Below are 12025 nucleotides of genomic sequence, written 5' to 3'. Positions count from 1 at the left end.
GGTCATTTTGTCTTTTATAGTGCTTTAGACCAACAGGATGACACTGCAGAGTTGTTTTATGGCGTTTTTATCGACCCTCTGCAGTTGTTTTATGCCCTTGATTTTTATTCTGACTTACTGGATCAACATTTTGAACCAAAAAGAAACAAAGAACATAAATGTGATCTTGTGATTGTGTGTGATCCTGTCATCCAACTCTGGTTTTTATTCGAGTGGGACTCTATTTTATTTATGTCTTGTGTGTTTAGTGTAACAATTTTGTGTATTTTGTTGTGTCTTTTTTTTGTTCTTTGTGTCTTTTTTAGTCATTTTGTGTCTTTTTTTGGTCATTGTGTCTTTTTTAGTCATTTTGTGTCTTTTTTTGGTCTTTTTATAGTCCTTTAGACCAACATGAAATGTGATCTTGAAAACAAAAGAGTTTAACTGTAACCTTTACAAAAGCTGTATAGTTTAATGCAGGATGACACTGCAGAGTTGTTTTATGGCGTTTTTGTCGACCCTCTGCAGTTGTTTTATGCCCTTGATGTGGCATGACAGCATGCAGACTGTGCATTGTTTCACACAGTGCAGGTGTCAGTGTGTTAAGTTGTGTAACTCAGTAGTTGCGTCTGCTGGATCTTTCAGCCGAACACCCACCGCTCACACATCCACAGGTGCAGACAAAGCACTGCAATGTCTGCAATACGGCAATCTGGCCAACTACTGAGCATGCACAGAAAACTCCAGACTCTGACCATGAACCGAACCGAGAGGACAATAGTGCTTCTGAAAACCATGACATCATCCCAGTCCCAGGGTGCAGATCCAGACGCGGCCAGGAGATGGCGACAGAGCACCACGGGGGCCCGGCGGACCCGGCAGAACTGGATCAGGGCGGCATTTCAAACGTCTCTTCCTTTGTTGTCGGAGTGCTGTCTACTAGACTGTAGCGATGACGTCGGTCACTTTGCAAGGAGGCGTACTAACTCGGCCGTTCTAATCTTATCACATGTCGTTCGTTTACACCGCAGCGTAAAGCCTGAATAGTCACATAAAAGATCAATCAGGAGCCGATGGATCGGGGGGCCACGGATTAATACAACTGTGTTGAATTCATGCGAAGAAATGCAACATTTTAAAAAGTATGAGAGCTAGTTTGCCAGCTTGCAACACAGCTGCAGAATTCATTATTAATACTACTTTATAATTGATCATTAGAAAATAAAAGCGTGGAAATATCACAAGTTTGGGCATATCTAAAGGGTGCATGTGTAAAAGGCCATTTAACCCTCTGGAGTCCATCTATTTATTGAAAATACACTTTAATTCTGTGTGTAATGGATCTATATAATGTGTTATTTCCACTTTTTGAATTGAATTACTGACATAAATAAACTTTCTATGATATTCTAATTTATTGAGATGCACCTGTACTGTAATTCCAAGCTTGTCATTCGAAATGTTCCGAGAATATGAGGAAGGCTATTTTTTTAATATTTCATATACAATGTACTCGCTTATAATGTCAACAGAGGACATTTGTGAAGTGGTTAGCCCTCCGGAGCCCATCTATTTATTGAAAATACATGTTTTAATTACAGTAATAACTTTATTTTATATATGATATGTAGACAAGCTGAGAAAGCCAGTTAAAGTGCAATCATAGGAGCTTTCACAGTGTGCCATTTATGTTTCTAGACCATTTTAAATTGTGAATTTTCTTCCTACAATGAAAACTATTACTATTTTTAATTTGCATGCAAATAGACTGTTTTGTAGTTTTATTATTTATTCTTTTTTCTGCTGTTTTTGTGTGTATAAATGGTAAAAAAAAAAAAAAAAAAGGTACATTTCCATAGACACCTGTGTCTTTTCTTTGTATTTTTTCGGTTCCTGGCAGCTTTATACTTTGTTAATTTAAAATAAAATGAAAAATCTGACTGATAGCCAAGTTTGTGTGGAGAAAAAGGAGCCATGCATGTGATGTAAGGACAGACTGAAAGATGCTAAACAGACAGAAATTGATGCATAGGAAGTTGACAAATTTGAACCAAAATCTCCTGGACTTCAGAGGTGTAAACCGTACACAAGCTATATAATAATAATCTTGACTGTACTAATTGTGTCTTATCATAAACAGAGGCTGACAAAGATGTCGTAATAAGGAAACCATACGGTTGTGGGGAGACTTTGCCACCATTAGGAGTGAGTGGGAGAGAAACGGTTGTGTGCTCCCTGCAGGAAGGCACGCCACTGTCATCACCACCTGTGGTGTGTGTGTCTGTGTGAACTCATGAATTTCTGTCTGGGTCGCCTTTCATGCCCGCGCTGCCTGCTGAGGTGGATGCAAATGTGTATCCGGAACCTGTTCGCTTAAAGCGGCGAGGCGTTGGACTGTTTATGTTTCGACTTATTGCCGCCCTGTTTGCACGCCTCAGATCTCTGGAAGCTTTCTTTACTTTCTGCATGTGATAAACTGTAAATCCTGTTGGAGAGGGATGTTGAGGCCAGAAGACAGAAGGATTGTGATTCTGAACTGTAAAAGCAACATCGTTTAAGGAGAAGAAGGCTGGATTCTGATTAGGTTTTATTTTATGTCGTCTTGTGCAGGATGAGGTCACTATTTTAGAGTTGGTGACAATTTTCAGGCTTTTTAAGGAGTTGTAAATAATTGTGTGACCATAGAGCAAAAAAAGCTTTTTTTTTTTACAATTAACACTTGAAATGATGAAGGCACTTGCAAATGAGGTAGTACAAAATTTAAAGCGTTTCATTTTTACCTCTTAATCTTAAGATTTCATTAAACATATTTTTGTAAAAAAAAATAAATAATAATAATAATAATAATAATAATAAAACATAAACATATTATATATATATATATATATATATATATATATATATATATATATATATATATATTTTTTTTTTTTTTTTTTTTTTTTTTTTTTTTTCTCAGAAAAATGAACTAACAAAGGAGCCATTGTTGGCCAAACAAAGAAAAAAAATGCAGGAATGGAGCCACAAACCATATTTTGAGCTTTATAATGAAGATAAAACAGCCTACTAAGTCTAAATTAGCCTACCAACATGACTAAAAGTTAATAATTACCATTTATTAATATGATTGGAATTGAAGCTAGCCTACCGAGGGAAACTCAAAACTAGACATAAAGTTGGCGAAATCTATTTAAGTTTAAGGCGCCGGGCAGCAGACTTTCATAAGCTAGGATGCACATTTTAGTTGAAAAATGTAAAAAAAAAAAAAAGTTTTAATGCCGTATAAAAGCTACACATGTTTACAATTATATAATACGAATTGTTTTGGGCCTACACCAATGATAAATGAAAATAAAGTATAAAAAAATGATGCCACATGTCAAAGGTCAATTTCCTTTCAGTATGCTTCAAACTAAGTCGTTCGTATGGACGCATATGTTGTCTCAATGCACCTGAAGGCAAAAATATCTATTATTATTAAGCATGCATATTTATTTTTTTATGTCTAGGTGTTTATAATGACTCAAAGGTGTGGCAGAAAGCCTGTTATCACAGACAGGGAGGAGACATGATGAACTGTTCAAATAGAGATTACAGCACTTGCACACACAAATACTCGATAATTGAATTATTGTTCTTGGCATCGGTTTCAAAAAGTTGCGATCTGTTGTTGCTGTTGGACAATTTGACGTGCATTTGTTTGAAGTCTGTGACGACTTTATTTGAGTGCAAATCAGTAAAAAATGCACCAATCTTTGAATTACGGCAGCCTCTAATGGACTCAATAAGTTCATCATTTTTTTAAACGAACAAGTTTGATAATTATTCAAATACAGGACATCTTAAAACATACTGTTCACTCACTATACAGACATAGAAAAAAATATTAGACCATTGTTTTCTTCATTTTCCTTTCATTATAATGCCTGGTACAACTAAAGGTACATTTGTTTGGACCAATATAATGCTAACAAAATAGCTCATAAGAGTTTAATTTAAGAGCTGATATTATTTTCCATGTTTTTCTTAATAATGATAGAAAGAAAACCATGGAAAATGTCTAGATATCAGCTCTTAAATTAAACTCTTATGAGCTATTTTGTTAGCATTATATTGGTCCAAACAAATGTACCGTGAGTTGCACCAGGCATTAAATGAACAAGAAAGTGAATAAAACAATGGTCTAATTGTTTTTTCCATGACTATATGTCTGTATTTCTTTTATTATTGAAGCCTCAGGTTACTTTCTCTCTCTCCCCTTAGTCGTTGTATTCTTGTAACTTGTCCTGAATTTGTGCTTTTCCATTTTCCCTCTTTGTTAAAAAAAGGCACTTTGGATAAACTGTGTTGTGCTTAAAGTTAAAGACTTGAACTAGGCTGATGGAAGGATTGTACGTGTCTTGGTGCTCAGACTGGTGGCGGTCTTTTGAGTGCAACACCAGATTTTGGGGCAGAACAGAGAGAATAAATTCTCTCTGATATATTATTATTTTTAAATCATGTAGCAATGTCTGTCAAGAAGTCTTTTTAATTAATATTTTTTTTACTTGAAAGAAGGAAAAGAAGAAGCGTGCCATAAATGATTTATAGCAGGGGTCTCAAACTCAAATTGCCTGGGGGCCGCTGGAGGCAGTATCAAAATGACCAAAAAAAAGAAGACACAAAATGACAGAAAAAAAAAACAACTTTAAAAAGACACATAATGACCAAAAAAAGACACAAAATGACAGAAAAAACTAAATGACTAAAAAAAGTCACAAAATGACCCAAAAAAGTCACAAAATGACCAAAAAAGTCACAAAATTACAAAAAAGAAACAAAATTACAACAAAAAGACACAATATTACAACAAAAGGACACAAAACTATTTTAAAGAGACACAAAATTACCAAAAAAAGACACAAAATTACTAAAAAAAAGACACAAAATTACAAAAAAAAGACACAAAAAAGGACCCAAAATGACCCAAAAAAGACACAAAATTATTAAAAAAGACACAATATTATTAAAAAAAGACACAAAATGACCAAAAAAAGACACAGAAATGACCAGAAAAGTCACAAAATGACCAAAAAAAGTCACAAAATGACTGAAAAGACACTAAATTACTCAAAAAAGACACAAAATTACCAAAAAAAGGACACAAAATTATTAAAAAAGTAACTAAAGGGCCCTTCCACACACAACACGGTAAAGTGCCATTCATATAAAATTCACATTAAACTTTCATATCAAGGTGGGGGCCACAAATAATCGTCACGAGGGCCACAATTGGCCCACGAGTTTGAGACCCATGATTGACAGTATTTAGGGAGACACGGTTGAAAATCTAAAGTATGTTCAACAAAAAACCCTGGAAGGGCTCCTTTAAAGTGACGAGTGTTTTGTTCAGCACACCTTTTGTTCCAGGTGAGCCCGGCGCAGCGACACCTTCTGCTCCAGCTTCTGCTGCTCGCGCTCGTGCTGCGCCTCGGTCTGCATCTTGATCTTGCTCTGGTAGGCATTGAGCAGCTCCATCTCCTGCTGCAGCTGCTGCCTCAGGGCCTGGCACTCGGCTTCCTGGGCCTCGTCCAGACGCAGCTGACACAGAACCACCATGGACCGCAACAGGGGAGAGGGAGGTACAAAGACACAGAGAGAGAGAGGGGGGGGGGGGGGGGGGGGGGGGGGGGGGGGGGGGGTACATTGATAAGACACCCAGAAAGAGAGAGAGAGGAGAAAGAGGGGTCAGAGACAGAAAGGAGGGGAGGCAGAGATACATGAATGGGGGGAAATGGACAGACAGGGCATGGGGAGACAGTGGAAAAAGAAGGGAAGAGGAAGGGTTAGATTTAATAAAAACATGCAGAGAGATTGTAAATGAAGTTGAGATAAAAATGGAGAAAATAGAAGATACGACAGAGAGAGAAAGGGGGAGAAAATGTAAAATCATGAGCAACAGGTGGCAAGAAATGGCCCTTAACTTCCTTCACAGGCCGAAATTTCTTATATTTCAGAAAAGCAAATAAATAAATAAATAACAATGGAAATACTACATATCAACAATATTGAGTGTTGAAAAATAAGAAAAAATAAAAAATTAAATTATAATAATAAAATATTGAGTGCTGAAAAATAAGAAAAAAGAAAAAAAGAAAAATTAAATAATAATAATAATGAAATATTGAGTGCTGAAAAATAAGAAAAAAGAAAAAAAGAAAAATTAAATAATAATAATAATAATAATAATAATGAAATATTGAGTGTTGAAAAATAAGAAAAAAGAAAAAAGAAAAAAAGAAAAAATGAAATTATAAAATAATGAAATATTGCGTGTTGAAAAATAAGAAAAAGGGAAAAAAAATTACAATAATAATGAAATATTGAGTGTTAAAAATAAGAAAAAGGAAAAAAAAAAAAATTATAATAATGAAAAATAGGTAGACAACCCCCTCCCGCCCCCAAAAATTTCAAGGGGTCCACACACATATATACAGATAGCAGTTCAGAGCTTTTAAACAAGCCTCAACCAATACTGCCCTTATATTTCTGTATTCATAAGAACAACAAATTCTGGTCCAGGAGAAAAGCGATGACGTAAAGGCCTCTCTCTCCACTCACCGCCTGCGAGGCCATCATCTCGTTGATGCTCTGCTCGTATTGCTCAGCCAGGATGGCCAGCTTGCGTGTCTGCTCGTCCTTCAGGGCCTTGAGCACCGTCTTGTGCTCGGCCTTGGGCGTAACTTCCATCTGGTGGTGGCGCAGGGCCTTGTACTGCTTGGTCTGCACCTTACATGTGTCCTGGAACTGCTTCTTGATCTGCAGCTCCAAAGCCTTGAAACAGAAGAGCGTGTAGACGGTGACATTTAAAGTTTGTTGCATGATTTTAGTCATGCCATAACAATTAGACATAACAGAAGGGTAAAAAAAAGAAAAAAACAAGGGCGAATTCAGACATCTAGTCTTTGTTATCCTCTAAAGCAAATTAAACTGAACTGACATTCAGAGATGACACATATCGTATGTTCTTTCACCATTTTTCCCCCCAAATTAATTCGTTACATCCACATTGCATCACCGTTTTATCAAAATCTTTCCAAAACATTAAAGACGTTGCTCATGGCTTGCGCCATCTTAGAGGTGGATCCAATTTGTGTTTTCAAAGACACAAGAGAAAATTCTGAAAATGAATCTGGACACAAAAAACATTTCAAAACAGGTCAGCGGTGCAATTCAAGCACCTGCATCCTTATCACAATAATAATAATAATAATAATACATTTTATTTGTAAAGCACTTTTCATACGGGAATCTCAAAGTGCTACAGAAACCAGAAACAAAAAGCAAAAGACTAAGAGAAAACTCAGACACATTAAAATCAGCAGTAGATAAAAAAGACACAGGTAATAAAGTACATTATTAAGAGATTAAGGTGCAGAGACAATAATAAAAACATCTAGGGACATCTATTCTGCCCTACAAAATCAAAAAGGCAGTAACTACGCAGAGTGCAGAACTGAGAAAAATGACTTTAAAGTTATCCTGTAATCCAGCTGTTTAGTTACTGTACAAACAACCATTTTTCTCCAAAACGACACACATTTGAGATAAGATTTTTTGTCACATAACAAAGGATGCCTTGAAAGTCATGAAAATTATAATAACTCATTTTTGACCCAAAATGCAGTTACTGACCTCCAACATACAGTCATTGGATTAGGGAAGTCATGTACCATATCAAGTTGGAGAAGATCAGATACACAATTAGGGGGTCTACTAGAAAATTTTATAACATTTAGCAGCCTTTCTTAATGTTTGTTGAAGATATGGAGGCAGACAATATAATACTGTAAACCTCTGCTGTTGGCCTCAGTCATCATTATAATTATATTTATGTATTTGTTGTTATGTTTTTGTTTCTTTGTTTTCTTTCTGATTTTTGCTAATCTGGCTATGTGAATTCTGTATTTTGAACTATGTATTTCACACTGTGAACTTTTTTTTTTCCCCCTTTTTCCCTGTGTGTTCTGTTGGACCTATGTTAAATTGTAAAATATAATCTGTAAAACAAAATAAAAACACCTTGATCAAAATGCAGTTACTGCCTTTTTGCTTTGTAGGGCAGTATTGATAACCACCACATCTGTAAAAATCTAGAAAAAAAAAACACATTTTGGTGTGTGTGTCGGCTCACTTGTGTCGGCTCACTTTGAGGTTCTTGGGCTGCTGCCGGAGCTCCAGCACGTGCTTGCGGTGGAGTTCGCGCTCGCGCCGGTTGTTGTACTCGATCTGGTTCTCCAGTTCCGTCTGGTGCTGCAGGCGGATCAGGTCCATACGCAGCTTCTGCAGGGTCTTCAGCTGCCTGTGCTCCAGCTCCTGCATGGACTCGTCGTGGCGGATCAGCATGGCGTGCTCCATCTCTTTCTGGGTCTTCTTCTTGTTCAGCTCCTGGAGGAGAAACGAGGGAGGAAGTAAAGGAGAAAGATGCATTAATGACTTGTAGTAGCTGCTACTGATTAATATTGTTTACTCAGCTTGTGACATTTCACATGAAGAAATAGATTTTCCTCTTTGTTTCTTTTAGGATTAGAACATTGGCCGCCATTATCAAAAGATTAAAAAAAAAATCAATAAGCATCACCTGTTAAATCTTTCCAATTAATTTAAACACTTCCTTTTTCTATTACCCTATTATTAACATTAAAACTATCATCTAACACAGGGGTCTCAAACTCAAATTACCTGGGGGCCACAGGAGGCATTATCAAAATGACCAAAAAAAGACACAAAATGAACAAAAAAAGACACAAAATTACTAAAAAAAAGACACAAAATGAACAAAAAAAGACACAAAATAATTTAAAAAAGACAAAAAATTACAATAAAAGACACAAACTGGTCAATAAAAGAAACAAACTTACTAAAAAAGTCACAAAATGGCCAAAAAGACACAAAATTACCAAAAAGACACAAAATTACCAAAAAAGACACAAAATTATTAAAAAAGAGACAAAATAACTAAAAAAAGACAAAAAATTACCAAAAAAGACATGAAATTGCCAAAAAAAAAGACACAAAACTGCCAAAAAAAGAAACAAAATTACTAAATAGACACAAAATGGCCAAAAAAAGACACAAAATTACCAAAAAAGACACAACAAAGACACAAAATTACCAAAAAAGTAATTAAAGGGACCTTCCACACACAACACGGTAAAGTGCCATTAATAAAAAACTCACATTAAACTCTCATATCAAGGTGGGGGCCACAAAATATCGTCACGAGGGCCGCAATTGGCCCGCGGGCCGTGAGTTTGAGACCCCTGGTCTAACACGTGGCTCAGAGTTTTCGTGCATTTTCCCACAGAAAGCTTTTGGACTTTCAAAGATTTACACAGCAGCTTTTCAGATTTTGACATTGTTGCCTGCTTTACTCTGTAATAATCTTCTTATCGTTAAGAGGAAACCCTCACAGATCTAAAGAACAATGGGAGTCATTATTAAGGACACACTGCTGAGAAAAACATGTTGGTTAGAATCACACTGGGCCTGTTTACACCTACATCTCAAACGACTAATAAACAAGGACTTTCCTTCGATGCTTCGCTGAACTAATTCATGCATGTGATATTTTTTTTAACCCTCGAGGCCTCTTTAAAATCACCTTACACTTTACACCTTAAGCTCCCGAAACGGTCCGTCTCATTCAAGTGTCATAAAAATGTGATACATAATTTTTTTTTTCACTTTCACCGCATCAAACCTTTTAGCAGCTTCCGACCTAACATAGATATATTTTTTTAAATTTCATTTTTTATGTTTTAACGCCCTTTTTGTCATAAGAACCCCTGATTCCCCCATGGCAAAAACACAAAAATATGCAATATTTTTTTTTAAAAAGGTGCAAAGTGGAATATTTGGGGTGAGGTTATTACAGCCTTGACTAGGTCAATAAATGGTATTGGTATTGGTATAAAAGGTATTCATGGGAAAAGCATTATATTATGTCAGGATTGCAGTGTATCAAAAGTTTGTGTTTATAATGGGAGTCAATGGGACCAAAACGGGCCTTAACCCTTAATAGGGCACTCATTAAAAATACTTGCAAATTCCAAATTTCAACCCAAGAGAATATTGGAGGATATTACATACTGCCAGAATGTGCAAAAAAAACATACAGACCCAGGGGAGGGGGATAATATTTTGAGAAATAAATTTACGAGTTTAAAATGGCAAATCTACGAGAAAAAATTCGCAGATTTATGAGATCTAAAGTGGTGAATCTGCGAGAAAAAATCTTTTTTTCTCCTAAATCTGTGACTTTTTTCACGCAGATTTGCCACTTTAAATCTCTTCAATATGCAACTTTTTTTCTTATAGATTTGCCACTTTAATCTAGTAAATATGACTAAAAACTTTTTTCTTGAAATATTTTAATTTTTTATTTTGGATATCAGCTGAAGTTACCAAATATGGTTCTTCACCCAATAAAGGATTGAGGGTGAAAGTGCGAGTGTTATGTGTATCTCCTATTCTATACACCTTGCAAAAGAGGAATTTTGGATTTAAAAAAAAATATATAATAAAAAACAAACCCTGGCCAAGTTTCATACAATTAGCCTTTAAACTGGCCGATATATTGAGAATCAAAAACATAAAATTAGCTGAAAGTCCACGTTTGGTCCCTAAGGAGCCTCGAGGGTTAAAGGACGCACCTCTCGGATCTGTTCCTGCTCCAGGTCGTGCCTCTTGATCATGACTTTGCGCTTGAAGGCGCGGCAGTTCCTGTCGTAGAAAACTCTCTGGTTGGAGAGGAGGTGCGCCTCCTCCTCGGCCTGGGAATGCTGCATGTTCTCTTTGTGCTTGGACAGGCGCTCCTGCTTCTCCTTCTTGGGTGTGCTGTGGTCCTCGTTCATCTCCTGAGAAGAGGGAAGAGTTAAAATACAGGAGTTATGAGATTGTTTTGATAATAACAGGACAAATGAGAGTCATAGGACGAATATTCATCCATCCATTTTCCACCGCTTATCCGGGGCCGGGTCGCGGGGGCAGTAAGAGTCATAGGACGGATATTCAGAGTTAATATATTAGAATAGACTTTTCAAACTAGTGATTCTTTTCTGCACATTTTGCATATAATTTTCATTCTGCACATTCTTCACTTAATTTTCACTAAGTTGTATATAGTATATTGTATATTGTATATTGTTAAATGCCATTTTCTATTAGATTGTTTATTTTTTATCTTTATCTAAAAAGGAAATAATTTTGTGTGCAATTTTTGTGGTCGGCTGTAACAAAGAAATTTCCCCGCTGTGGGATTAATAAAGTCGAATCTAATCTAATCTGAATCTAATCTAGTTTATTTTTTATTTTAGCTGTAGTTTAGTGGAATTAGCATGATGGAATAAATAGTTTAGGTCTTTTTTTCTTAACCCTTTATAAGGCACTCCTGGAAATTGAAAATGTCAACCCTGAAGTGTTATTGGAGGATAATACAAGACTTTTTGCAAAATGTTTCATTTTTATATTGCAAATCGAAGTCAATTGAGTCATTATTATTATTATATTTATGATAGTCTCGTTCCCACAGCAACCCTAAATCGACAATAACACATCATTTGCATCCATCACCACTTTATCTTTTACCTTTAAACTATTTATTATCTTATTTATTAAGAATATAATAGACTAATTACAAAACATGCAACTTTTTGGGGGTCTTCCCTCAAAAATGGGACTTTTTATTGAGTGCTTCCTCTCATAAATTGGGGGGAAAAGGGGGCCAATTATTCTATTTCATTTTTTTGGTCATTTTGTGTATTTTTTGGGTCATTTTGTGTCTTTTTCTAATCATTTTGTGTCTTTTTTTAGTAATGTTGTGTAATTTTTGGGTCATTTTGTGGCTTTTTTTTGGTCATTTTGTGTCTTTTTAAAGTCATTTTGTGTTTTTTCTGTCATTTTGTGTCTTTTTTTGGTCATTTTGTGTCTTCTTTTGAGTAATTTTGTGTCTTTTTTTAAGTAATTTATTTTTTTCTGTCATTTTGTGTCTTTTTTTGGTCATTTT

The 12025-nt window shown here is 35.7% G+C and overlaps 2 protein-coding genes across 3 annotated transcripts in view; both read right to left on the bottom strand.

Moving 5' to 3' along the window:
* Nucleotides 1–6111, bottom strand: part of vsig10 (V-set and immunoglobulin domain containing 10) — a 37541-nt gene extending 31430 nt beyond the window's left edge. Inside the window, exon 1 of the mRNA XM_059336674.1 lies at nucleotides 6105–6111. The gene's annotated coding sequence lies outside the window, so the exon portion shown is untranslated. The remainder of the gene's footprint in view (nucleotides 1–6104) is intronic.
* taok3a (TAO kinase 3a) overlaps nucleotides 1–12025 on the bottom strand; it is a 134896-nt gene that overhangs the window by 4146 nt on the left and 118725 nt on the right. For both annotated transcript variants that reach the window (XM_059336672.1, XM_059336673.1), the window contains exons 17-20: nucleotides 10674–10877; nucleotides 8167–8406; nucleotides 6580–6792; nucleotides 5377–5559 (exon numbers count right to left, since the gene is read on the bottom strand). In XM_059336672.1, coding sequence (XP_059192655.1) covers nucleotides 5377–5559; nucleotides 6580–6792; nucleotides 8167–8406; nucleotides 10674–10877 — 840 coding nt within the window. The remainder of the gene's footprint in view (nucleotides 1–5376; nucleotides 5560–6579; nucleotides 6793–8166; nucleotides 8407–10673; nucleotides 10878–12025) is intronic.

This window comes from Centropristis striata, chromosome 7 (assembly GCF_030273125.1).
Source record: "Centropristis striata isolate RG_2023a ecotype Rhode Island chromosome 7, C.striata_1.0, whole genome shotgun sequence".
NCBI classification, from domain to species: domain Eukaryota; kingdom Metazoa; phylum Chordata; class Actinopteri; order Perciformes; family Serranidae; genus Centropristis; species Centropristis striata.
The sequence above is the reverse complement of the archived record's forward strand: the minus strand, read 5'-3'. Positions and strand labels throughout refer to the sequence as shown.